This window comes from Acanthochromis polyacanthus, chromosome 6, assembly GCF_021347895.1.
Source record: "Acanthochromis polyacanthus isolate Apoly-LR-REF ecotype Palm Island chromosome 6, KAUST_Apoly_ChrSc, whole genome shotgun sequence".
NCBI lineage: Eukaryota > Metazoa > Chordata > Actinopteri > Pomacentridae > Acanthochromis > Acanthochromis polyacanthus.
This window is the reverse complement of record NC_067118.1, coordinates 34,373,970-34,401,430: the sequence shown is the minus strand read 5'-3', so window position 1 is coordinate 34,401,430 and position 27,461 is coordinate 34,373,970. Positions and strand designations below refer to the sequence as shown.

The 27,461-nt window shown below is 40.8% G+C and overlaps 3 protein-coding genes across 8 annotated transcripts in view; 1 reads left to right on the top strand and 2 right to left on the bottom strand.

Moving 5' to 3' along the window:
• Nucleotides 1–332: 332 nt before the first annotated feature.
• On the bottom strand, nt 333–11,617 carry ddx20 (DEAD (Asp-Glu-Ala-Asp) box polypeptide 20). The gene is made up of 11 exons (XM_022214660.2): nt 11,386–11,617; nt 7,302–7,396; nt 5,740–5,908; nt 5,536–5,650; nt 5,203–5,345; nt 4,228–4,366; nt 3,960–4,018; nt 2,824–2,906; nt 2,591–2,696; nt 1,830–1,931; nt 333–1,713 (listed from the first exon to the last, which is right to left on the bottom strand). The coding sequence occupies exons 1-11, from the start codon at nt 11,579–11,581 to the stop codon at nt 488–490; spliced, it is 2,433 nt and encodes an 810-aa protein (XP_022070352.2). The 5' UTR covers nt 11,582–11,617; the 3' UTR covers nt 333–487.
• Nucleotides 11,618–12,923: 1,306 nt separating this feature from the next.
• Nucleotides 12,924–16,558, top strand: parapinopsina (parapinopsin a). The gene is given in 4 exon segments (XM_051949163.1): nt 12,924–13,587; nt 14,383–14,473; nt 14,573–15,134; nt 15,240–16,558. Coding segments are annotated over 4 exon segments (1,125 nt in total). The 5' UTR covers nt 12,924–13,256; the 3' UTR covers nt 15,381–16,558.
• A 180-nt stretch (nt 16,559–16,738) lies between these two features.
• Nucleotides 16,739–27,461, bottom strand: part of LOC110965566 (cyclin-dependent kinase 17-like) — a 43,861-nt gene continuing 33,138 nt past the window's right edge. For 3 of the 6 annotated variants that reach the window (XM_051949160.1, XM_022214668.2, XM_022214667.2), the window contains 12 exons: nt 26,367–26,423; nt 26,163–26,277; nt 25,858–25,952; nt 25,672–25,734; nt 25,411–25,534; nt 24,760–24,880; nt 23,865–23,962; nt 23,637–23,742; nt 23,340–23,382; nt 23,158–23,248; nt 22,998–23,075; nt 16,739–21,261 (listed from right to left, as the gene is read on the bottom strand). In XM_051949160.1, coding sequence (XP_051805120.1) covers nt 21,158–21,261; nt 22,998–23,075; nt 23,158–23,248; nt 23,340–23,382; nt 23,637–23,742; nt 23,865–23,962; nt 24,760–24,880; nt 25,411–25,534; nt 25,672–25,734; nt 25,858–25,952; nt 26,163–26,277; nt 26,367–26,423 — 1,095 coding nt within the window. In that variant the 3' untranslated portion in view covers nt 16,739–21,157. The remainder of the gene's footprint in view (nt 21,262–22,997; nt 23,076–23,157; nt 23,249–23,339; nt 23,383–23,636; nt 23,743–23,864; nt 23,963–24,759; nt 24,881–25,410; nt 25,535–25,671; nt 25,735–25,857; nt 25,953–26,162; nt 26,278–26,366; nt 26,424–27,461) is intronic. The other 3 variants (XM_022214666.2, XM_022214669.2, XM_022214665.2) reach the window with 2 other exon arrangements.

Here is a 27,461-nt window from a genome sequence, read left to right as displayed (position 1 = left end):
TGGGTGAATGGCAGACAGCTTGATTAGACTGTAATCAGGAGCATGTAGAGTTGTCTGACCTTGGTGTGCCCTGCTGGAGAAATTACATACAGTACAGGGTACAGTCTGACTTTTCTCTATACATTAGGTTAGACTGATGGCTGCAAGTGTGTGGCATTCAGTGTAAAACACAGAAAGTCACCCACCTCCATGTGCAAACAACATAGTGACTGGTCATGCACAGAATTTGAGCATTTTGTCTCCTTGCATAGGCTCTACATTAGCAGTGTCCTGCTGTTTTAATATATAAAAAAGAGCTTGTGAGCGAAAGGAAATAATATCTGAAACGCATACTTGATCAGGTAATTTTATTAGAAAAGTAATTGAGACAATATATGCCAAGACTGCATTAAAAAGTACACAAAATTTCAAGTGCCATTTGTTACATGAAGGTGCATTTTTAACAGAGGCCATTCAGACAAGGATTCTGGTTCGGTGAACGTGTTTCTCACTGGGAAACATCATAATTGTAAGTGCTTAATGGAAATTTCAGGAGTTCTTCCATGTAGATGGCGTTCATACGATAAGCTGCCATCCAGTTGTGCGCTGCTCTGTAGTAGCTTTGGTAACCATGCTCATGAAAAGGGGCCATGCATGTGTAGTAATTATTCCAGGCTCGGTAGCAGGCTCTCCAGTAAGTTTCCGCGCCCCACTCCTCCTCCTCCTCTTCCTCTTCTTCCTCCATGTCAATGCCATATTCTTCATCCCGTTCCCTCTTTAGTTCTCTTTTCGTCTTCTCTGAGAGCTTTCTGCGCCGTCTCCCAATCTGTTTTTTCAACTTTTGCAATTCTTCTCTGCGAGTCTCTGCTGGGACCGTCTGGTTGGTTCGGGGGCTTGATTTTATGCTCGGTACGGATTCCCTGCTCTCAGGATGAGACGAAGCTCTCCCACTTGTAGGTATCTGGCCGTATGTTCTGAGTTCAGAAGAAGCAGAAGCTTTGGACCTAGTGGGACCTGCCTTTGGTTTGGGTGCATGTCTAGCTTCAGTCTGAGGCTCAGCTCTGTATTCAGCGCTGTCAATTTGATTTGAGCTTCCTGTTGTCGCTTCATCCTGGCTCTCCTCCACATCAGAAATAGAAGAACTGGACACCAACCTTTGAGATGACAAGTTAGATTTCCATCGTTCACTATTCTGTGCTACCTTTTGGGCTCCGTCATCATTAAGCGTGATTGATTCCCGATGCTCGTTCTGATCACTGGGGCCTCCATCCTCTCGGCCTCTGAACTCCCTGATGACCTCCACTGACCTCCCCAACCCGGTGGTAATGAAGCTATGGAAGTCCCACTCAGCCTCCTCAAAGGTCATAAACTTTGACCGTTGTTTCTTGAATGAGCTGAGAGGAGGGATCTTCGGCAGAGCGTCTTGCAGCTCCTTCCGAGTTGGCGTCGCTCGAGGAGGACTCTGCGGGAAACCGTCCTCTGCTGAAGATATCTTTCTGCGACTCTCTTCACCGTGTCCTCCTTGTCTCTGTGCTGCTTGGTTTTTTTGTGGCTTTCTTTGACTGCTGTGCTCTACAGCTTTATTCCTGACAGAGTGAGACTGAGAGGCTTCAGTCTTTGTGCGCCTCTTCTTCTCTGTTCTGGAGAACAGCTGGGATACGTCGCCTGAAGTGGAGGCCTCAGCGCAGACATCCCAGTCACATGGCTCATCCATTAACCCGGGCTCTATGGTGGCTGAAAGGACAGCAGATAGACGAGACTGGAATTACTTTTCATATTGACCAACAAAGGCTGCAGATGCGAACAGGAAAGTTAAGCGTGCTGCACACAGACATGTGAACGGGACTCACACGGCAGCGCAGACAAACTAAGGTCACATTTTTGAGCGATGGCCATCATCTTGTTCTCCTCCTCTCCATGGCAACAGTAGGTCACAGCCAGCCCCTGAGTGCCTGCAAACAAATGATAAAGGAGGTTCTCATAGTTGTGTATCATGCACACACACACACACACGCACAGACAATTTAACAGCGCATGTCAGTTGAGATGAAAGAGTATGTTTGTTAAAGTAAATTACAGTTAAATGCAGATGATTCACAACCTGTTGACCTTGCTGGTTGGGTCAAAGCTGCTAATACCTCGGAGTCGAAAAAGGTAATCTTTATATCGGTGTGCAATGCAGTGAAAAAGAGCCAGACAATCCTCTTTGGTCGAGCAACTCGGGTCTGATTTAGAGCAACAAACTGCAGCAGGTCAAAGTGTTACCCTCTCAGGTCATTTTCGTGAGAAAATTTTGAAAATGAAACCACATCTTAAAAGCATACTCCCTGAAAATGACTGAATGCAGCAAAACAAACATTTTTTCCCCCCTTCTTTCTAAACTGCAAGTTGTAATTGTCCAGATTCTGAGTCAAACTGGAGGGAAAAAACATGCAACTAAAAATAACAAGTTGAGAATGTAGAGGATGGATTCTGCAATCGTGATGCAACTTCAACCCACTAAAATGTCATCAGGCACCTGGGTGATGAAAATGTGGAATATCAAACCACACTGCTTTGGTTAGCTCTGATTGCTGGTTTCTGTTACGAGGAAACAGTGATGAACACTGACCAAAACGTCCGGCCCGTCCAATTCTGTGCATGTAGGTTTCCCAGTCCTGCGGCACGTCCAGGTTTATCACCAAGTTGACTTTCTCTGCGTCGATACCCCTGGAAGTCTAGGGGAGAAAAACAGGAATATTATTGTGCAGAAGCTGATGATAAAATACCTGAATAGCAGCAGATTTATTAAAAGATAAAAACAAGGATGCGTGGTGCCACATGGAAGGTGTGTTTGTGTCTCACCAGATCAGTGGAGATTAACACTCTGCACTGGTACTGCTTCAGTTTGGACATCGCCTCCAGTCTCTGGTCCTGACTCAGTCCTCCTGCACATGTCATCAAACACCACATCATTAAATCTGATCAGATCAACTGTGCTGAGACAGTCAACGCAAAACTGACGGTTTGGTCTTTAACGAAAGCGAAAAACACTCTTTCATAGCAATCACTGCCGGAAGATCACTTAAAATGTGTGTTTTTTTTAAAATAATAATACAACTTTATTTGTATCGCACCTTTAAGAAGAACATTCACAAAATGCTTTGACAGGTAGAACATAAAAATGACAAACATGTACAGAATGGATAGCTAATTAAAAGCTGGTTAAATGGACGACATCACGAAAGGGGGTTAAGAGAGAAGCTGAAAAGAAAATAAAGATAGAAATAGAAGATCAGGAGGTTAGAAAGAGGGACAACAAGCAGTGCAAAACAGCAGAGAGTGATGAAAGAAAAATAAGAGAACTTTACTTGAAGTCGAGTCTATAAAAGTGTCTTTTAAGAAGTGATTTAAAAGAAGTAACTGATTCGGCAAGCCTCATCTCCTCGGGCAGGTCGTTCCAAAGCCAAGGGGCCCTGACAGAGAAGGCCTTGGATTTAAGCCTCGACTTCGGCACAATCAGCAGGGACCCACCCGAGGATCTAAGGCTGTGAATAAGTTATAACCCTAATTTCACATTTTTTGCAAAATATGCTTACATTACTGTTTGTAGACAGAGCCAGACAACCTATTTGTTCATTTCCTATGTTTGTGCTAAGCTTCCTGGCTAGCTAGTTGTCACTTTGTAGTTAATATTATGACATCTATCTGCTAATCTTTGCATCACAGTCTCAAATAGGAAGCAAAACACAGAACTATTTGTTTTTGATTTTATTATTGAGATGATGGAATAAGGTTACGCAAAGTCAAAAATAACAAATAGTGTCCTGATTCCAAAATGACACTTTACCAACTATTAGAAATTAGAAGCAGCCAATTTGCAGTTAGACAAATGAGAAACTTAATGCTAAAAGATAATGTGAGAATCAAGTCAGATATTATCAGTTTATTTTCTCCTGCATGATCTTATCATTAAACAGTTTTTCCACAGAACCTCTCACCTGAGATACAAACAGAAGGTAAGCCTTTGGAGGACAGGACGTCAGCCAGCTGCTGAGCCCTGCAGGAACAATCAGCACAAGAGCATTTCATGTCCATTTTTTCCAAACATATATAACAGATAATATAACCCCTTTCCATAGCTAATGAATTCTTATCAATTCAGCATCGTGCAAAGATTAAATCCACAAGTGAAAAACTGTTTTTCTTGGTCTTAAAGATAATCAACAACATGTATGAAGGACAATAAACATTAGAATGAACGGTTACCTTGTGTGTAAGTTGGAAAATACCAGAGCTTGGTTGAAAGGGATTTTACTGAAAAGCTCTAATAAGTGCTGCACCTTCTCCTCAAAAACCTTGTGCGCTAACGGATGGGATTGCACCAGCTTGTAATACTGCTTCAGACCTGGCAGGGTGGAACACAAAGACAACAAACACAAGATCACTGATTCAAACTGACATAAAAACATCTTTTTTTTTTTCCATCCAGCGTGCTCCTGGTGGGATGTGTTCAGTCACTGATGTGTGTGAAGTTCAAGGCTTGTTTTCTTACCCTCTGATAAAACCATTTATTGTCAGTTTGTACAATATATATAAAGAACAAGTTACAAGCTTCCAAGTAAACAAGGCTTAAATGTGATCCTGTCAAAGAGAAGAGTGGTTTTAATATCAGTGGCTTATGTTAGTCTCTGCTTACAGCCCATCACCTCACATCCTCAAAAAACAACTTCTCACAACATTTCATTATAAACCTTTATTATCACATCCTTCCTCCCTTCTTATGGAGAGTCGGCATTTAAATATGAAAATTGTTTTTGAAAATAGAAAAAAGGTGCTTGGGGTCGTTTACAAATGGCATCGTTACAGTTCACAGCTCCAACATCATTGTTTACAACACTCTCAGCAGTGTCTGCAGCACATGTAGCAGAGTATGTAAAACAGCTGTGAACCACCGAGTAGTTAGTGGTGAAGAGTCAAGTCTTCACGGTAAGTTGCTCGCTCGCTTGTGAAATAGATTTTAGGAAAGTGAACACTCTGATCCTTAAAATTCACCTGTGGATTTGAAAGTTATGTTGTTGTTTTTTTTAACTTCCAAAATTACATAATTGTCTTTTATCGCCAACAGGAAGAACTGTTAGATTTTTCAACTCCACAAATTATCCGTCGGGCTCCACTTTGAAGTGATGCTTTAACCCTTTGATTTAAATTTTGACCTACCAGACCATGAAAAGAGCATCCTACCTTTCAGGCCCATGTCGCTGGGATTGAGTCTAACAAAGGTGGGCTCTCTCATGTAGCGGGTCAGGTGCTGAGCCAAGGATTCTGGGTAGGTGGCAGAGAGTGCGAGCATCTGTTTGTTCACAGGGAGCGAGGAGAAGATCCAGCTGAAGAGGAGCAAGGGGAAGAGTTGATTTTAGCATTTATCGGTTTGTAAGCATCATTTTTATGACGGATCCTCTCGAGGGCTTCAGTCTAAACACCGTGGTTGAATAACAATTTGCACTTCCGACGACAGCCTGCTGCCATAACATGCAGCTCATTAAATATGACTGCAGATGTTCGTGTCTATCTTACTTTATCTGCTCCTGGAAGCTGCCCTCCTCCAGCAGCTTGTCGGCCTCATCCAGAACAAACAGTCTGATGCTGGAGGTTGACAACATGCCCAACTCAATCAGCTGCTTGATGCGACCTGAGCACACAACCGGAAGCATTGTTAGGAAACAAACAACAACGCAGTGATGACAACATGCCCATTAATATATCCCTCTGGCCTCTTACCAGGTGAGCCCACGGCTATGTGACACTTCTTCAGATGAGCTTTGTCTTGGCTCACAGGCCTGCCGCCAATGAAAACATGGCACTCCAGGCCCTCCATGGCACAGCCTATGGCCATCACTACTGAGTGGATCTGCACTGCTATCTCACGTGTAGGAGCCAACACCAGAACCTGAGGGAGGGAAAAGGGTTGTTAATGAAGAAAGACAGGCACCAACAGCCATTTACAGATGCTGGATAGTTCCCAATCTGTGAGGCCTTCGCAGGTAATAAGATTACAATGCACGAGAATGCAGCCAGTTCAACATGACGAGAAGTATTTCTGCTTTGCTAGTTATTGTTCTTCTTCATTTACAGTGCTCCCTCGCCATATCGTAGTTCACTTTTCACAGCCTACTGTATCATATATTTTTAAATTGTATTTGGTATCGAGGATTTTTCACTACATCGTGGGATTTTGCAGTCTATAGGTATTTTTACAGATTTATTACTATGACAAGCTGCATTGAAGCATGACACTAGAAAAAGGATATCTGCTTTATGTGCACACTGTGACTGACAGATGCTTTTATTTTGAAAGACACAAAGAGCAGCATTAGAGAAAATGTGGCAGGAAGTCAAACACACATCTTAAACTAACTAGGCTGACAAAACCACAAAAACACAATAAAACACAAATAACACTGCAACACTAACATAAACCACAATAATGCCATTTAACCCCCCCCCCCCCCCCCCCCAACACCCTGAACTCCCATGATGCATTGCAGCACAACAGTTCAGTCATAGCGACCAGCTCTGCGATCGCTGCATTATTTTAATAATTTTTGCGGTATAATAAGCATTTTCTAGTCTAAAAAATGTAAAACAATGCAATCAGCATCTGGTCTTGACTATTTCACCTAGACACAGCCGCACATCTGGTTTTCAATCAGCCAAAAACAGCATGTCGCCTGTTCAGATCGCTTCACTGGCTTCCAGTTGCTGCCCGCATAAAATTCAAAACTAACACTTGCCTTCAAAACTACAATGAAAACAGCTCCCTCCAACCTGAACTCTCTCATTCAGGTCTACACTCCCTCCTGCTCACTACACTCAGCCAACAAAAAGCGGTTGATACAACCACCACAACAGGGCCGGTCGATAGCTAGACTCTTCTCTTCTGTGGTTCCCCAGTGGTGGAACGAGTTGCCAAACTCTATTCGATCTGCAGAGTCTCTCTCAGTCTTTAAGGAAATTCTAAAAACTCAGCTCTTCACTGAACACCTTGACAGACTTCAAATAAATAAAAAATAAGTCCTCCTACGTCTGCACTGCCTGTAGACACTACAGTCGTATTATGACTCTTAAACTTGTTTTATGGCACTTACTTGAAATGTATATAAAAAATAAAATAAATGTGGTCTGTTGTGGCGGGCCTGGAACGTAACCCTCACAATGGATGAGGGGCCACTGTATGCTTCTGACACTTAGCAACTTAAACTCATCACTTTAAGAGAGAGTGAAGATATATTTCTCCATATTTCACTCATCATTGCGAGTTCCACTTGAGCAAATCCACTCACCTGAGTCGCAGGATTCTCCAGGACCAGAGAGTCGAGGGCTACAGTGCAGAACACGCATGTCTTTCCAGTGCCGGACTTGGCCTGTACAATCAAATCTGAAACAAGAGAAGGACAGTGAGGCCTGCACAGTTACCCAGAATAATCGCAATCACAATTTTGGCATCTGCAATAAATTACACTTGATTGGGTGGTGCTTGATGTCAAGGGTGCCTCACCTGCTGCATCAAATCGAGTGCCTCCTAGTCACAGTTTGACCAATCACACGGGTTTACCTTAAGTACAAAGCGATTACCCACTCGCTGCTTCACAGCTGCTGGCAGGAGCTCTTTCACTGGCAACCTCCAAGTGGAAAGCAGCTACAATTTATCTCGTATGTATCGATTTTTTTTATGTCTATTTGCATCATTGTGGAACCACTTTGGTAAATTTGTATAAAAAAAAGCAGTAAAATGTTCAGTGAATGATTTGCTCTTAGAATCAGAGTGAATAATCATTATGTCAGTAGTAATCAAAGTTAATTCAGTCCCATTACACACAAAAAAAAATAATAAATCTGTGATATTTCAACAGTGTCACATGTTCTCATTGAAGAGTAGCATGGACACCATTTCTGGAAAATTAATTTCATGCTATGAGCAACAAGAAATTAGATTTCATTGGCTGCAAATGTGACACCTCAGTCTTTGCATCAGTAAATCATAAACTACAGTCTGTATACACACAAACATACATTTCATTTTTAATGGAAAAAAAACGATAATTTTCTAGTATTCACATCCAACACTAGTACACAGTTAATCTAGCGGTTCCTCCCCCTGCGACTTTACCCAACAGAACAAGACTCTCTCCATCTGAGATGACGGTCTAGATTAGTGCAGCTGCAACTAATGACATTTTCATCATTGATAACCCTGAAAAATTGGCAGTGCAAATTGATTGTGTCATAAACTGTGAAAAATGATCATTCCAGTTTCCCAGAGTCAAGGTGGCATAATAATACAAACAGATATATTATTTACTATCCTCAGGCAAAAACAAATCCTCATACTGAAGCTGGAATCAGCAAATATTTGGCTTGAAAAGTGACAGAATCATTTTGTAGCGGGTATTAGGAATGCAGGGTGTAGTAGAGTCAGGGGGGCTGGAAACCTTACCCATGATTAGTATTGTTTGTATTTCAGCATGACATTGGAGTAATGGAGCTGTTTTTTCACACTAAATTCCCTCTGATTTTTGAAAAACAGCATTTACTGCGTCTGAAGGTGACTTCAAGCTGTCTGGAAGGATTCCATCACAAATGATGTCAAAGTTTCTATATTCAAACGCTGTTCAGAAACAAGAAATTAGAAAATAGAAACTGCAACGTAAGGAGATATGTCCTATGTGGGCAGAGCAGACGTTCTGGTTTGGAATCTTTTGGCCACATCACATGGAAGCTATTCAGAGGAGGGAAAAGGTACATTATAATGTCAAACATAAGGAAGAAGCAGCACATAAATACACTATGATGTGCATCCTAATTTGGACTGATACATTTTGGGATGACTGGAATAAACGGGCCACATTATATGGAAGCTGCTTGGGGGGGGGGGCATTATTTTAGGCAAAAATCAACTATAGACAAGCAATCGAAGTAAGCGTGTTGCTATATATGAGGCAAATTTGACATGCTTTTTGTATATTATATGGGCAAATCAGCATGAAGGAAGCTACACAAAAGGTCTGGTTGTGTTATTTCAACAGTAATATATAAACAGTCACTCAGGGCCTGGTTCTGGTCTCCTAGAAGCACAATGGTCAGCTGTGACTGATAGATTTGATGTAGTTTTTAATCATACGGCCACACAGGGAGGCACAATGAAGAGCCTGGGGGAAGAAGAGGAGGAGACGCAGTACCATCTGAAAACTGGGATAACGGCGCACATTTTTCAGACAGTCGCTCCATGGAGACATTGATAGTGCTGCACTGACACATGGGAAGCGCCAAAAAAAAATAGCTGAGTGACATATTTTGAAAAGAAGAGCCAGGAAGACGAGTGTTGCTCTTCTCACACCAGCCATGGCGCGAATGCTGCACTGTGAATGCTGTCTCTTATACTTACACCCAGTGTAATTTAGCTGATTTAAATGTAGCTGATTTCATCTGTGACTCTTCATGACCACATGAAACCCCAAAATAAATGACCATTTTTGATAAATACATTTAAATTTAGTCATTCTGCGGTGTCAATGTTCCAGGACCAGAAATAGGAAATGTAGAGGCGAGACTATTCAGAGAAAAGCTTTTCAAATCAGCTGTTTAGAAACATGTTCATCCATCAATTTAACTAATATGTCAACGCAAACACACACCTTAACACTCTGTCTACATTTCCTAGGAACTCCTCACGGGAACCACAGCTTCCAGGCAACATGTTATACCTTATATAGGATTACTGTCATTCTCACAAACAGTCACAACATTGCTTCAATCATATAAAGAATCTCTCTGACAGTTAGTATATAAACCTTCCTGAGAGCAAGGACCAACTGTTAGACTGTGGATGAGGCTCTTGATCAGATCTTTGATCATAACACCGGAGAGAAGGACAAGAAGTAACTGACGGTACATTAGAAGATAAAAGATGCAAAGTGAAAGTCACAGAATATTATACCAATTAGGGGTTTTAGTACTGAACTGCAATCCCCATACACTCACACACAAACACAAAGTTCTCATGCGGGTGCCAATACAGCCAACGTACACAATCGCATGCGACATTCACCACTGCATTAAAACCAGCTCGACAGTGGATCTTCAGCCACGACACATGCACACCACTGTGCACTGGAGCTCCAACAACCAACCAAATCTGTCAGCTAATAATTTGATTTTCCTACTGATTCAGCATTTTGAGTCATTTTTTAAGCAATAAAAAAACAAGGTCGCAGATTCCAGCTTGTTAAATGTGAATATTTTCTGATTTCTTTACTCCTCCATGACAGTAAATTGAATATCTCATGTCGGAGCTTTGGGAAACATTAATTGACATTTTTCACCAATACTTGTCATTGTTGGAGACCAAGCTGTGAAGGAAAATTACTCAATTACTCTCTTTTCTACTGTATTTTCTTACAGCTGATGGATGGATGGATGGATGGATCCTTTATTGATCCCACAGCAGGGAAATTTTCAGTGTTACAGCAGAAAATACAAAAACACTGTACACAAAAAGAAGTTAGCTGACATCATTGGCCTTCCGACAGGCAGATGCTGTAGGAGGAAGATATGCCAGGACTCTCTGCTGTGGTCAAGGTTAGATAATATTGTCTATTCTGATGTGATGAAGCAGATGAGTTGTCTCTATATTGGTCTGAAGTCTAAATCTGACCCCTCTCTCCCAACTATAATATATACCCGAAGATCAGAGAGAATCCTTCAGAACTGATGCTTGCATGTATGGCTGCTCCTCACTTGCAACCTAAATCATCTGAGTCTCCAGTGTGTCGCTCTGTGTCTGCTTCTTCACCTTCTCTAACCTTGCTGAACTTCCACAACAGACATTAAGCAAACCAAGCAACTAACTGATTAATCCAGAAAATGTAGTGGTTAGTTGTAGCACCACTGTGCACGATGGCAGCGTCACCATTAGTTCTTTCTTCTTGTTACTCATCAACCAGACATCCATGCAACAGATCCACAGAACTGTTCTCTACCAGCCACTTGCACAACATCAACAAATTCAATAACATATAGCCACAAGGAGAAAAATCAAACATGTAAGTTAGGTCAATATTTCAAACTTTTAGCCATAACACTGCAGCCAGAAGAGTGAACCCCTGGCAGGCAGGCAGATAGCAACCGGTCTTCTCTTCAGCTCATGCACAGATACTAATACAGCTTTTATTACACACTTCATAGCTTCATAAGTCAGACAGAAACACATTGGAAGTTTGTCCTTCAGAGGGCAACAGGAGATTTTCATTGAAGTTGCAACACGCATGTCTTAAGAGAAAAGCCTTAGCACTTGTTTTGAGGAGCTTCACAACGTTTCTGTTGCAAATCCACCTTAAGCAACCTGTTTGTGATGCTTCATCCACTCACCGAGTCCGCAGCGGCCCAGCGGGATCGCCTTCAGCTGGATCGGGGAAGGTTTCTGGAAGCCCGCGGCGGACAGACCGTCCAGCACCGCCGGAGACAGCAGCAGGGAGCCGAAGTCGATACCCTCCGACAGAAGCACATCGTCGGTCCGCTTTCGCGTTTCGATGTCGTGGGCTGCCTTCCTCATGGCGGCGGCCATATTTGCTGGAATGTTTACCGCCGGTGCTGAAACTCAGCCGGTTTAAAAGCCCGCAGAGCGGCAGCAGATCTACACATGTGCTGCCCCCAAGTGGCCTGGAGGGGAATTACCCTGTCAAGATTGTCAGGCTTTGCATCTTGTTTTTCTTCCTAAAGTTATTTAACCCTCACGTTGTCCTGTGGGTCAAAATTGACCGGTTTTAAAGTTTGAAAATGTGGAAATAATATATGTTTTCACAGTGAAAATTTTAATTTCCATATTTTCAATATTTTTTGGGAAATCATTAAACATTTTTTTGATTAAAAAAGAAATGTTAAAAATATTTCTTGAGAACATTCACAAACAAATGACCAAAATCCAGCAAATTTAGCTGGAATTTGGTAGATTTTTTTTGTGAATGTTCTTAAAGAAAATATTAGAAGTTTTACTGATATATATGTAATCACTTTAGATATTTTTTTAAGGATTCTTTTTTTGGAAGATTTTTACTCATTTTTTTTGAAAATATTTCTAAGATTTTTTTTGCCAAATTTGGGGGATTCTTTTAAAATAAAACTTTTAAGGGAAGCTTTTGAGGAATCATTGAAACTTTCTTCCTGAAGGTTTTGCAAATTTTCAGAAATTTGGGGAATTTTTTTGCTGAATTTTTTGATTTTTTTTCAGAGAAGGAAATAATATTTTTGGTTAAATTAAGATAACAGGAGGGTTGAGTTGAAAAACAATTCCTCTTTTCTTTTAAAAAATAAAATAAAGAAAAGTAAAAGCTTGCCATCTGGCTAACTTCATCAACTTGGAAATGAGTTGCTGATATTTCTGTATGGATTCTTCAGAGCTCTTTAAAGCAAATTGCCAAATGAGATTGTCTTTGCAGCATCTGTGATAAATGTCTCTCATGATTTGAGACTGACTTTCTCCTTTAATTTTTTTTCAAAGCATGCAATCAAAATCAAAAATATCAGATTGATATTGATAGATTAGCAATAAATGCATTATTGACCACATTTCATTTGGTCTGCAGGCGCATAGTCTGAGCTGGATGTGTATCCATGCATTGCTTGGCTGTCTAGTAAAGCCAGTCCAAAAGCAGTGCCTGTTCAAATTGTGCTGCAGAGAATCAGCGTTAAATCTCTAAATATTTCAGTGTATTCAAAAATGTGTGATATAAGCAAGCTAAAATCCTCCTTATATGCTCTTACCCAGCAGCAGCACATTTACTTATAAAGCTAAAACCCATATTGTGTTATTGAGTCTTTGCTTCATTACTCACAGGCAGCTGTAAACCCTGCAATCATAGAAAGTGCAGTCTTAAGGGGATATTAAACAGAATTATTGCCTTCACAATCCGGATCTACGGATTTAGTTTCCAAGAATTAAAAGTCATCCAGAGCCCCTCTCCTCTTACTGGGCTTATTAAGAGGGTCCTATCTCCATCTGTTCTCTCAATTTGAACATGAACATCAAACATGCAGCACCTGCAGAGAAGAAGTTCAAGTTGTTATTGTTAGATTTTTATTTAGTTTTATATTTTTTTTAACCTGCTGCTGTTATCTCTGTTGATATTTTGGACATTTTAGAGTTTTTACCTGTGGATTAACACTTTTTAAAAATATATATATACTAGGGAGTAGTTTGTGGCATCAGCAATCAGTTGCAAACTTTCATCCATCTCAGCGATATGAAGAGTGCCACCCTGAATGGAAACTCCTCGTCGTCTGACAGCTCAGTCAGCACAGAGATCCTGTCTCGGACTGGTTACACAAAACTGGCCATTATCATGGGTGTGTTCTCTGTAGCGGGGATCATCCTCAACGTCCTGGTCATCGTGGTGACGGTGAGACACAGAAAACTAAGGCAGCCACTCAGCTATGCCCTGGTTAACCTCGCCATATGTGACCTGGGCTGTGCTCTGTTTGGAGGCCTGCCCACCACAGTCACCAATGCAATGGGATACTTCAGCCTGGGACATGTGGGCTGTGTGTTGGAGGGCTTTGCCGTTGCCTTTTTTGGTGGGTCTACTTTTCTATCACAGTGTTACTTGTACTACAGTTTGGCAAGATTTCATTTGCACAGTGGTAGAAGGCATATTCAGAGCTGCAGAACAGGAATATGTTCCTTTACTGATAAACGTCCTGCAATCCAAATCCATAATAAAAAGTTTTTACATTTTATCTTCCTATGTTAGATTTTTGATACCAATGAGTCAATGCCTATGCTGCCTTTTGGGATTGTAACTGTGTTCAAAGAGAACTACTTGCAGCTTCTTTATACACACAGTTCAGCCATAAACATTATGACCATCTGTGCTGGTGACACTGGTGTGGTATTTGGGAGTAACTTCTGCAAGCAACTAAGATAAATAAAGACGAAAAACAATTTGTGATAATTTGAAGACCTTTCCTTTTATTTCTTGTCTCACTGACAGAGATTGTTTTTTTTCTTTACGGCATCAGAAGTCAAAAAGGCTGCAAGTAGCTGCTGGTTTGCGCTTTAAATAATGCGTTGTATCTTTTATTTTTACACAAATCTCTTTGTTTTATGTATAATTGGAATCTGAATAGTCAGGAGTAACTATCAGGTTAACATTGTGGAGGAGTTTTTCCTCTGAAATGTAGTGTTGAAGTGGCATAAAATGGAAACACTCAGGTAAAGTACAATTATCTCATTGCTGCACTCGAATACTTTTCTTGAATAAATTCATTTTGTTGTTTTCCACTTCATAATTTGTACATCACTAATTGGCACAAAGCTGAATTAAAGGGAAGCATTCACGTAGCCTTAATTTATTCTTTCCTTTCTCATAGGTATAACAAGCCTATGTACAATAGGAGTCATTTCTGTTGAGCGCTATGTAGTGGTGTGTTATCCGATGGGTGCTGTCCTGTTCCAGACCAGGTACGCCAATGTCTCACTAAGCAGCATCATAGAGAGTTAATGAAAATCAAAACTTTGTTGCTTGACCAGCATGTGAGACACCTACTCTGTCATCGTCAGGCATGCAGTTGCTGGAGTGGTACTGGCCTGGGTCTGGTCATTTGTGTGGAACACTCCGCCTCTGTTTGGTTGGGGAAGTTATGAGTTAGAGGGCGTCAGAACTTCCTGTGCTCCAAACTGGTACAGCAAAGATGTCGGGAACATGTCCTACATCATCATATACTTCATCCTTTGTTTTGCCTTGCCCTTCTCCATCATCATGGTGTCCTACTCACGACTGTTAAGGACCCTCCACCAGGTGAGCAACGAAGAAGCTGGACTTGTAAATGTATCGACTCTAATGATACGATAATGATGTCTTTTTGCTTTATTTCTGTAGGTGACCAAGCTGCAGGTATCTGAGGCTGGAAGCACAAATCGTGTGGAGGTGCAAGTGGCCCGCATGGTGGTGGTGATGGTGTTGGCCTTCCTAGTTACCTGGCTGCCATATGCCGCAATGGCTCTTACTGTCACCATAGACTCCAGTGTACATGTTGACCCTGTCGTCGCTACTATACCTGTTTACTTTGCTAAAAGTAGCACCGTCTACAACCCCATCATATACATTTTCATGAACAGACAGGTAATCTTTCATTAAGTATGTTTATATTCACACACACAGAAAACAAATTCAGGGACATATAGTCATAAAAACTAACCAAAATCATGTGTTTGTGTGTGTTTCCAGTTTCGAGGCTACGCTATTCCTGCTGTTCTGTGTGGATGGAATCCGTGGGCCGCAGACCCTCAAATATCTGAGGTTGAGACCTCTGTTGCCTCTGTCAGTAAGAGCCTAAGAGGCTCGCATCAAGAATCTTTACAAGAATAAATATAATTTTTAAAAATGCTGTGTATACACTACTGTTCAAAAGGCTGGGATCACTTAGAATTGTCCATTGTGTTAGGTAATCGTGTTGAAAGGCTAATTGATGATTAGAAAACCCTTGTGCAATTATGTTAGTACATGAATAAAAGTGCGGAAAACATGAAACTGCCTGGGTGAACAGTAGTGTGCATATACCCTTGATCTTATTCCTGAAGCAGCTCCACATTATCTATTCTACTTTAGAATATTAGTCAGTCTCTGCAATGTATTGCAAGGAGAGAATATTCTCACAAATTTAAACAAAATATCTGTCAGACATGGATAGGATCAGAGACTTTTTTCATCCCGAGCAGTCACCTAGCACAGCTGCTGAAAGCACCTGTAAAAAAAAAAAAAAAAAGTATGACAGAAGCTGTTATCTCCTCATGGGTTCAAACTGCATCTTTTTTTTGCTGTCAAAACTTTTCATGTATTCTGACAGTAACACAACTCGTTTGTCTTGTTCTGCGTCACTGATATTTATTGCTTTTGACCTCCTAATAAGAAGTCGCAAGGTGTCAGTATTTCAATTTTTGCATATTAAAAGTTTAAATTCACGCAGGTTGTTATGCGAATTTAAAACTCATGAAGCAACACAACAGTTCATTCCAAGCTTCTCTAGAGCGAGCAAAATAATCTCCTTACTTCTTCTAGTCAGTGGCTGGATTACTGGGGTTAAGAAGCTTACATGTAGTATAGTGTAAGCTATAAGGGAAAATACAATAACTTAGCTGAAAGAGCCTAAATTAAATTTCGAGATGCAATGACTCTGAAGACTATAGCTTAGCTTTTTTTTGTGAAAGATTTTACAGGTACGTCGAATACCACTGTCTAGGTTAAGCACAGAATTAACTGTAAAATTTTGCTCAATTGTAAAAAATGTTTTGCCACAAACTACTACAAGCAATATGCATTCAGAAGATCTATGACAAGAAAAAAGTAACTAGATGATTTATTTTTTATTATTATTTTTTATTAGGTGTACAAATCCTTTTTGCTTCTTAAGGTCTGTCCTCAAACATGGTATACACCCCTCACACACCAGCAGACCTTTGTCACCTTTATGGCTTTCATTGATAAAAAGCAAAAAAATAATAAAATTTAAAAAAAAAAAATCAGTGTTTTATACTCCTTTGCAACATGATACTTCATTCCAGCCTTTTGGATCCAGCATGTTTAACAGCAAACAAAGAAGAAAGAAAATTTTCAAAAACAACTAAAAAAAAAAAAAAAAAAAAAAAACGGTCATTATTTTTGTCAAGTCTCACAGTTTGATCGTTCACAGTCACCTTCCTAAATAAACACAAATGCAATCATACTCATCCTATTACCATGGCTTTTTATTGATTACAGAAATATTGCTATGACTTTCATCAAAGAAAAAAGCAAAAAGAAAAAAAGCCAGAATGTGAATAGCTGTATCAAACCTGTACACTTTTATATATACACAGAGTGAGGGATCATCTATGTACATGCTACATACTGTCACACTCTGGGGAAATAAGTAGTCCTTCTGACAGGCACAGACGTGGGGTCACTTCTCCCTTTCCTGAATCCATTTTGGGGGGAAAGATGCAGAAATGAGCCGAGGTCAGTGCCTGAGGTACAGGAAACTCCAAACTACGCTCACAGGCCGTCTCATAGATACAGTACATGTTGACATGTCAGCTGATCAGTGTGTGAAACAGTTGTGTGCTTGAACACCTGGTGCTTGGAGGACTGACTTTGGTCTTGTTGTTTCTGGCAGCCTGTTATTATCAACAGCATGAAACAACAGTGTGTCTGAGTGCTTTGAGATGCATCATAGCCTGGTTAGACAGGCTACAGAACAGTTTCTACTGTAGTACACACCCAGAGGATGAGTCTGATTTGTCATACAAACTATCTGGTCCCAGTGCTGCGAGCACATCACACCATTGCTGACCAGTGTGTTGTCATGTTCTTTAAGGTACAGTCTCTAGATGTTGATGCGTTTGGTGTATAAAAATCATGTGATAAGGTCATGTCCCATGCAAACTTCAAAGGAGGTATTCCTTTTCCCAGCAGCAGCTATTTCACATACCAATTAAAAACATCTGTGTTTAATACGGAAACATGCTGAAAGAGATGACGAGAAAGGACACGGGTAAGGTAGTATCTTAAGAGCGATGTTATGGTCAAATTAACAGAGAATGGACGACACAGCAGACTGACAGGTTGATGCAGAGAAATCTTTCTTCGCCTTCGCGTACAGTTTAAACCAGCAAAAGGTTTCAGGCCACATGCTCCACAGGGGAGACACACATCTGTACCTCGCGGCATCCACATAACGACACTAGCAATAAGTCCTGAGCTCAAGGAATGTGCAACACGTCCCCAGCCAGTCACCTACTGTAAAGACTGAGAACAGCATCCTGGAATTATCATTGCTTCTGACAAGTAAAATATATGATCATATATACAGATTTAGAAAAAAAAAAAGAGTAAAAAATAAATGCACACGGACTCAGGGGAGGAGAGCGTGGGGCTGCTGAATGATCTACTAATTGTCTAAAGAGGTAAAATCAGGTGCAAAGAGAACAGTTCAACATCAACACCTGCACATCAGACAACGGATCAAGACAACTTCTGAGTCAAGGCAAAAGAGGAAGGGGGTGTCTAAGAATAAGCAGGTGAGGATTTGTACACTTCCTTTACCTCTCTCTCCTTCAATGTTGTCCTTCTTGTGTACTGAAACAGGAGCCGCTTGCAGTGTAGTGTTCTTTACAGCATATGAGGATGTGACAAATGTAATTAATGTCTACTACTGGTATGTGGATTGCAGAGTGTTTTCAATTCCAGAGCGGTGAAGTGCGCAACACGTCTGTCCATTTTCCATGGTTAGTGAGATGTTGCTTTTTTTCTTTTGGTCTGTCATTTTGATTCTTCGCCACTCTGATATCTCTATCGTGTACTTGACATCCTACTTTGCTCGAGTGACAGATGAGGTAATGACAGCCACCCTGACCTCTACTGGACAATAAGGTGCAAAAGTTTATCTTTGTAAACTCCAATGTTACACACACTCGTAACTTTCAAGTGAACCATCAGTCTGTCTGTGTGTGTTTAAGAGAGAAAGGTAGACAGAATGAAAGAGCAAGAGAGAAAGAGAGATTTTGTGTCTGTTGTTTTGTTTCGTAGAGATCATGTAGTAAAGGGTCAAGAGGATAGGCAAGGGTTTAGAGTTGAGGTGCAATTTTTAGAGTTTGGATTCAGGCTTAGGTGTGTCATGAAAAAGCAGAGTTCTACAGCTCATCAGTCTCTTTATGTACATCAACAAAAAGGGGGGGAAAAAAAACACAAAAGAGAGCGACAGGGTTCCACGTCTCTTTCTTTGCCTTAGATTTGTGTCCACTTCCTCCTCACAGCCCACTGATACAGCAAGTTCTGTTTGAAATCCGAGTCAGCTCACATCCTAAACGCTGCCCTCCACTGGGCAGCGGCGGTAGTAGCAGCAAGGAGAATCGCAGACTCTCCCACTTTTCTTCCAGCATCACGCACATTTTTTTTAAACTTCTTTTTAGTCTTTAGGGTTGAGCTGAGTCGTTATTTTTAAATAGGAATTCTTCAGCCTTAGTTGTGTGTGGTGTAGTTGTCGTTTTGCTATTTGTGTGTGTGTGTTTTTTCTTCAGTATGTGTGTGTATTTATGTGGCAGGGTGTGTCACTCCTTCAGTGTGTGTGTGTGGCAGGGTCAGTGAATGTACGTCTGACAAGACAGCTCCACGTGTCACTGTCCTCCTCATCTCATCGCCCCCGCCAGCACTAAAACAACACACTCTGCCTCCTGCTCTTCCCCTGGGCTGAGAGAGACACAGAGAGAGACAGACAGAGGAAGGAGAGAGAGACATGAGGAAAAAAAATAGTTTGGATTTGATTCGGACACGCAAACATCACCACATATCTGCAAATTTCACACCATGCCAACAGCTCAAAATCTACACCACAGAGCCAAAAACACTGGTCACACATCAGGCTGCAACAATGATAACTTTCACTACTGATTAATTAACCAGCGTTTAAATTCATCAAACAACCAATTTATCATTTGGTTAAGGAAACATTAGAGAAAAAAATGCCTGGATGTGATTATTCACATGTTCAAGAACCCTAAATCATTAAATGGATGAACTGCAAGTAAAGAAAATACAGCAATTTCATATTTTGAGAATCTACAGCCATCAAATGTCCTGCATTTTTCTTGAAAAAAAAATATTAAAATAGGGATCGCTTCATTTTGTGTTTATGGAATAAAGAAGTCATTGTTGCAGCTCTTGACACACAAACATTAGTCTTTTTGGTGCATCCAGTTTAAAACAAAACAACTCCTTTGAAGAGAATGTCCATGAATGCCATAATATTTTGTTAAAACTGTTTTAAAGATGCACTGATCCATTTTTGCATAGAATTACAAACAGTTAATGTTATCTAATTATGGCCCAGACAGGATCCGGAACATGAACTACAAGCATCAAGTTGATCATAAAACAGTTTAGAACTAAACATTATAAGCTTCATAAAGGTACAATTAATTGCTGGACTAATGTATCTGACGACATGTCTTTTGTTTGTCTTTTTTTTAGCGAGGTGTAGCTTGGTGTATTAAATGAGTCATTCCAAAACCACGTCCATTAATCTCCTTCCACTCTCCTAAAAAGAGGCTTTTCACCAGATTTTGGAACCTGGTTGCTAGGATTACCTTCCATTCAGTCTCAAGAGCTTCAGTGACAGCAGATACTGATGTTGGGCATAAAGGACTGGCTGGTTAAATTTATTTTTTTGTTGAAATTTCATTCATGCATACAGGGAAATAGCCATTATTATTATTATTCAATCAATTCCACCAGATTTGTATTCATTGTTGTGAAACACACAAAGTGGAACATTTTACTGAATAAATAACTAAAAAACAAACAATTTACTACTTCTTAAAACCAGAGTAATGTCATGTAGACAAAAAAATAAACAAAAATTCATGGATGGATACTTTTGGCCATATAGTGTGCAGGCATCATTTTGACTGATAAAATAATTACTGCTCACAGTAATTTGTAATACTGTGTGTAATCCCATGTTGCTGAAGCTAAATCATACTTACCAAAAACTGTAACACACAGCTGTAAAACAAACACTCCATGCTAATGCAAAAAAAGCATTTATAACACAAAATCAATCAAGTCCACACAACACAAAACTCCCACTTACAGACTCAACAAAAGGCTACATCTCTCGCTGCAGAAACCTAAATAGGACTGCAAATGAAAATAATCAAATGACTCCCGGTTCTCTCATCACATTGTTTGCTTTTATGAATATAGCATTGCCTTCTTTGATTCCTGAAATGAGCACTGGGAGTGGCTTGCTCTGAGAAAAACAGGATTAGGTAGGTGAAAGCTGAGATGATGCTCGTGGGCACGGGGCTCGAAATGTGAGGGAGGCTAGTGGGAGAAAGAATGGGGATGAAAAATAACAAGAGGCCGAAACAGGTAATGAATGATATGTTGTTTTCTTTCTGGGAATACAAGGAGTGAAGAGAAACGCACTGGCATTTAGTGCAGGTCAGCATGTGTGAGAGTCATACATAAAATATGTTTGCAACAAAGACAAGGTGGCGACAGAGAAGAAAAAAAGGTCAGGTGGCAGCCAAACATAAAAAGAGAAGGTTACCCGAACAGAAGGCAGACAGAGTGAAAGAGACAGTATTTACCAGAACGGTAGAGGCCACTCAGCCAGTGGAAGTGGAGGAGAGATTGTGACTCTGAACCCTGGGATTGGCTGCCTCTCTCTGGAAGTACTGCGAGGGTGCAGAGCCTAGCCTATGGGCCACCGCTTTTTTAGGGTTAAGGAGAAGGGGGGAAGGTTGGGAATATCGAGGTGTTACGGAGGAGTTGGAGTGGGGCACACAAGGGAGATTAGAGAAAGGATTAAGGAAAAGATGAACAGTGCAGAAGAAGAGAGCATGGGCACCAAAGAGAAGGGACAGGTCATCAGAACATGGCAGAACGGCAACAGAAGCAGGAGAGAAGAGACACACACACAGACCGAGACTGTGATAAAGACAGAAACACTGAAGTAAATTGAAGCAAATGCTGAAGGCACATCAGGTATGCACAGTTTATGTAAAGAGGCCCAGAAAAACCTAGAAACTCCCCAAATGGACTTCACTAATCTACGCTATCTAACTGGTAGTCTTTGGGTGTACTACCTAGTTTGTTTTTATCTTGAACAAGTAAAATACAATACTTCAACAGCTGACTATTAATTTGCTACAATTATACCAATACAGTTAATGGTTACCACTGTTGCTGGAGTGACAAAAGCAGGACAGATCTGTTTACTCACTGTGTGGCAAACTTTGAGCACATTCTGGGCCAAGAATACTCAAAAGACCAGGATCTACAGCTATGCTAGCAGCTCTGTAAGTCTGGACTCGAAGCTGAATTAAAGTGTGGCACGTGGCTCTCAATGTAACCATATTTGTTTGCCATCTTTCTTCAGCAGTTATGCATTTCAAGATTTGCTAATTTGCACTAAAATCAAAGTATGGCTCAGGCTGCTGGACATGTCTTTAGTTTTGCAGGTATTCAGTCATGAAGAAAAGCAATTTTGACATGAAGATTGTTTTCAATGAAAAGTCAAGAGATGACCAAAGTTAATTAATTCTGACATGGCATAAAGGTCTGTGTACAAACTGTATGGTAATTTGTTCAGGACTAGCCTGCAATATTAGGTTAGGCTTGTTAAAATAACATGTCAGCATCTTAGGGGTAATTTGCTCAGACGTCAGTGGATTAATAACCTGAAGGCCCGCTATGAGTCTCTCCTCATTTGAGGTTACTGCTCCTATGCATAACCCTGAACGTGCCTTTTAAAGTGTGATTTTTCATGAGTAGTAGGACAAGTTTAGCCTTTTACTCACTTTGCATGCTAAAACTGACACTCCGGCAGAAGTTACAAATGGTACAGGTATTATCTTTGCCATCTTTCCATTGGTGGAACAAAGATACTTCGACAAGATGCACATTTGGTGGGCTGAGTCATAACTTTCACTAGCATGGAATTTATCAGGCAGCTAAGCTCAGGATGGTGCTTAAAGAAAAATCAGAGGATCATCAGCCATTGGTACTCATTTTAAGAGTCTAGGGGAAGAAAATGTATCTAATAATGTCTAAGCTATTTTACTTGGGACCAATGTCAAGGACTCATCAACAAAAAAATGTTCACCCTTTACATAGGGCAGCAGACAGCAGTAACTGATACAGGCATTTAGTGGCATTTTGTAATTAATGCAATAATGACCAAAAGCAGAGGATTAATATTACAACAACATGTATGACATTATGCATTGGGAATCTGTATCTGGTGAAAGCGTGAATCTGGTGACAGATTGGGAAACTGTGACCACACAGCGGCATGAGAGACGACACAAAGTAAACACTTGGAGAGAAAAAGAGTGAGAAGAGGAGGAAGACAGGGAGCGAGTCCTATCCTCTGTCATATTTGTACTACGGAGTCCTAAGTTTCTCTACTGTTCCCCGTCTATTTTTTAACCTGAGAGGACTTACTTGACTCTGGGTAGACAGAGGATCTCTTCCCTGGATCTTTCTGAAGCTGAATGCCTTTTACAGAGAAGATTGATGCGGCTGCAAAAAAAACAAAAGACAGCAGGTGAGATGGGGGTTATGCATTAAATGTGCACATTCAAGGTAAAATATATGTACTCACTGTCAGCCAGTGTTTGAACCTGCTCCCCAAGACTTCTGAAATACGCGTGTCGGAAGGCGTCTTCAGCTGATACGCGCTTCTTGGCCTCAAACTAGAGACAAGTAGACATAGGACTGTTCATGAAATGCATTATGTTTACATAAAAGTTCGCATCATTATCTGTGAACAGCAGTGTTCTTTACCTGTAAGAGCATTGAGAGCAAGTCGTGACCATCGTTGTCTATCCTGTATGACAGAAGGCGAACAAATGAGAGACGTGGTTGAAGGTAAAGTGAGAGAGATGAAGAGCTGAGTGTCACTGAAGTATAATGCTGATCTAAGCTTTGCAGTGTAAGTGTTCCTGCCATTTTAAAAGACAGGGAAATGATTGACTGCATTTCCTCCAGAAAATCAATCCCTTACCTTATCTTATTACATCTAACATCGTCTACGCCCACATGCCTCCATAGCTGGGTGGACTTACAGTCAGATCTACATACCTGGGTGCGTGGTTGACGAGGGGCTCTGCGTGGTAGTGGGGGAAATTGTACGTCTTAAATTCTTCACTGGTGGTGATACCGGGCCAAGTCTCTTCTGTAGGAGTACCTGTTAAAAATACAGAGGATGTGTAACAGATGCATAGCGTACACACACACACACACACAAATATATACAAGCATAAACACCGCACAAGCAAATGCTCCATCTGGATTCCACTGGTGTCTCACCAAGGATGCGGAATATGAGGTGAAGCTCATCCTCCACAGTTGATCCAGGGAAGAGAGGTCTGCCTGTGATCATTTCGTAAAAGATGCAACCCACACCCCTGAACAAAGAACAGAAACAGTGGAATACCAATTAGTGTAAAATGTGACACCTAAAACCAGCAGGCTGTGACTAATGTCATTAACTAAACATGTTGCTTATACAATTTTGTCACCCATGAAGTGACATCAGGTTGTGAAATGACAACACAGCTGCACTGACATGTACTGAGTTTAATAAAGTAATCCATAACTATTCAAAAGCAAGCACAAAGATAAAAGAAAATCTAAACAAAGCAACTGTCTAAACAATTATGGAAAAGGTGTCTGTTTTGATTACATTCTGCTTTGACTAAATCATATTTTAGGTGCAAAGTTCTCCAACGCGTGATCAAAATGCTGCTTTTTCAATGATAGAATAGGCAAATTACCCAACTATGGTTTATATCTAATCAGCCCTACGGACATTTATATCACACGATGTGTAAACAAATAGGAATGTTACACAGGACTCCGAACTTGCTAAATCTTTGCAGCTCAACTTTTATTGTCAATTCTGTCATATGTACAGGACATAGACAGGACTGAAATGCCGTTTCTCTCATACCGCAGTGCAAATGAGGCTCAGACAAAGAAACAAGCAATGCAGTATAATGGATAGTGTAAAAGTGTAGAAAAGAGCAGCACAGTTTTGTTGCAAAGCCTCAGCAGTGACAATTGCAAAAAAAAAAAATGTGTGGGGATTAGGAAGGAGGGCTCAAAAGGTCAGACAAGGGCAGAAAGAAAAAGATAAGCAGTGGTAGCGCTAATGGTTTTCTCTGTAACAGTGTGAATTTGTCGCACATGTGTGTTTTCTCACCACATGTCAATGGGTGTAGAGTACTCAGTGGAGCCCAGCAGAACATCCGGAGGCCGGTACCATAATGTTACCACTTCATTTGAGTAGGTCTTCGTAGGGACAGACTTAGCTCGTGCCAAACCTGAATTCAAACACAGAAAGTGACACTGAATGATGAGAATACTGCAGCATTTTCCAGTGTTTTGGTTCCACAAGTGAACATGAAAGAATATCCTAGCAGAGCTCAGTAACACTTTTCGACATTTAAATCATCAGTGTCATGGTTATATTGTTCTGTCCTGTTTGAAAAATGTGCAGACTGTAACTGTTTTATAATAGCAGATTATGTCTTTTTTTTAAAACTCAGATTCCTATTTTTATCTCACAACACAGAAATCATAAGTAATTCACAAGAAGGAATTCTCTAACACTGGAGGGTAGCAGCATGTCATGTTTCAAGTTTTACCAAAGGAGGGCAGTGTTGGGTGCTCAGCTACTTCAAACTACATTATCTAAGGAGCACTCTGGCCTTTAGGAGTCACTAGTGGGACGTTTAGAGACTCTTCATCTCATGGTACACTTTTGTAAGAAATAATGACAAACACATTCCAGCTTATCATATCAAGAAATAACGTGTCGATAATTTGCAGTTTTAGTTAAATGATGACATACCAAAGTCTGCCAGTTTGAGCTCTCCTTTCTCATTGATGAGCAAATTCTGGGGTTTAAGGTCTCTGTGTAGGACCTTTCTTCTGTGGCAGTACGCAAGACCTCTTAAAAGCTGGAACAAGAAGATCTGCAGAAGAGAGAAGAGGAATGCAGTTTATTGGTACTGCATTCTGTGGCATTATTGCAACATGGTAAACAAAGCACGCTCACACACACATAAAACATATTTTAACTCTCCAGTAATGACGGATGACTCTGAATTACCTTGACATTGTGAACACTCATGATGCTCCCACAGTCATCCATGTATTGCTTCAGATCTTTTTCCTGAAGAAAGAAAGAAAGAAAGAAAGAAAGAAAGAAAGAAAGAAAGAAAGAAAGAAAGAAGCTGAATATAATAGCCCATTTAAAGACGCATACACACACTAAAAACATTTAAATGACACTCACCAGGTACTCAAACACGAGTGTCAGGCACTTGTCAGTGTGGATAATGTCATGGAGAGTGACAATATTGGCGTGCTTCAAGTCTTTCAGCAGAGACACTGGAGGAGGAAGCAGATCAGACGTTGTCAGTCAAACACAGACAAGCGGTGAGAACTAACACAGCTCTCAGTTCACCAACAGCCCAGGGAGCCACAAGGCACATTGTCAAAACTCTACAAGCTTCTTCACAGTAGGTACGCACCACACTGACTTCTGAGTGGTACGCTTCCAAAATGCATGATTTAAACTTGCTGACAGTAGCTCTGTACCTTCTCGGATAGCTGTGCAGGGCGCGCCCTCCTCGTGCTCCAGTCGGATCTCTTTCAGAGCTACCAAGTTGTCTGTTAACTTGCTCCGTCCCTTAAACACTGTAGCATAGGTCCCCTGCAGAAATGGAAAACACGTGAATGCTTTTGTAAGAGAAATCAAAGTGAAAAAGGATGGTATTGGTTGATTTTCTTCATTGACCTCACCTCCCCTAATTTGTCCAGTTTGATGTAGGTCTCAAGTTTTCCAAAGCCGATTTCAGACTACAGAGGACAGAAAGAAGACAGGTGAAGAGGCATTTATTTTTTGGGTACTGGCTGATTGTCGGCAAGACTAGGCCACAGCACTATATTTAAGCAAATTATTTCTTGAATCTATTCCTTCAGGTCAAAGCTGTTCAAATTTCAGTCCTGCTACTTTTGACATCCGGCCTACAACTGCAGGGGTCTGAGTCACCAGGCCTTACTTTACCCTCATTCAACACAATAGTTTTTAGACATACAGTACATACTTTGACTATAGTTAAACTGTCTCCGTAAGAAAATTTGTGCAGAATATCTGCACTTCTACATCAGGAGCACTTCACCAATTTTACAGTTATTAATTATTTGTATGAAACGTACACTGAACACACCGACACGTCAACTCTTGACACTGACATTAAAGGCTCAAGTTGTCTAGGTCATGGTGTGTCATTTAACACCTTGCCTAATCTGAAAAACATAATCCCTCCAGTGTCCTAAGTGTTTCCCTTTCTTTGTCTCTTTAATGCTACAAAGTGATGTCATTGTCAGTTGCACTTATATGCTTTGACCACAGGAAGTCAGTGTAACAAAGGCAACCTAATGTGGCCGCACGGACGTTACATGTTTACTTCTAAACATTTCCACAGACATCCAGCAGGTATACCTCACATCTGTATGAGCAGAGTGAACTCTGACACAATCCTGAATTCAGTTAATAAAGGTTTAGCTCTATAATGTATGCGGCCCCTGGGTTTCAAGGTCATGAATTATAGATGGATGTGGCTATATCAAGCTGTGATACCCACAGGCCTGTCAGGGATTATCCCCCTGTCTGCCACTTTTCTTTACTTACTAGTCTATCTCAGTCAGAGTTGTTTCAGCCCTATTTCACTTGTGTTCATCTCTCTGACCAACACTACCACCCCTCCCATCTCTCGCAATCTTGTGCTAGCCCGTCCCATCATGACGCTCATGTGATTCCCAGTCCAGAGAATGAACTGTTCGTGTGTCCATGAGGGGGAGGGTCTCCAGTGACCAACTTAGCTGATGAAGCAT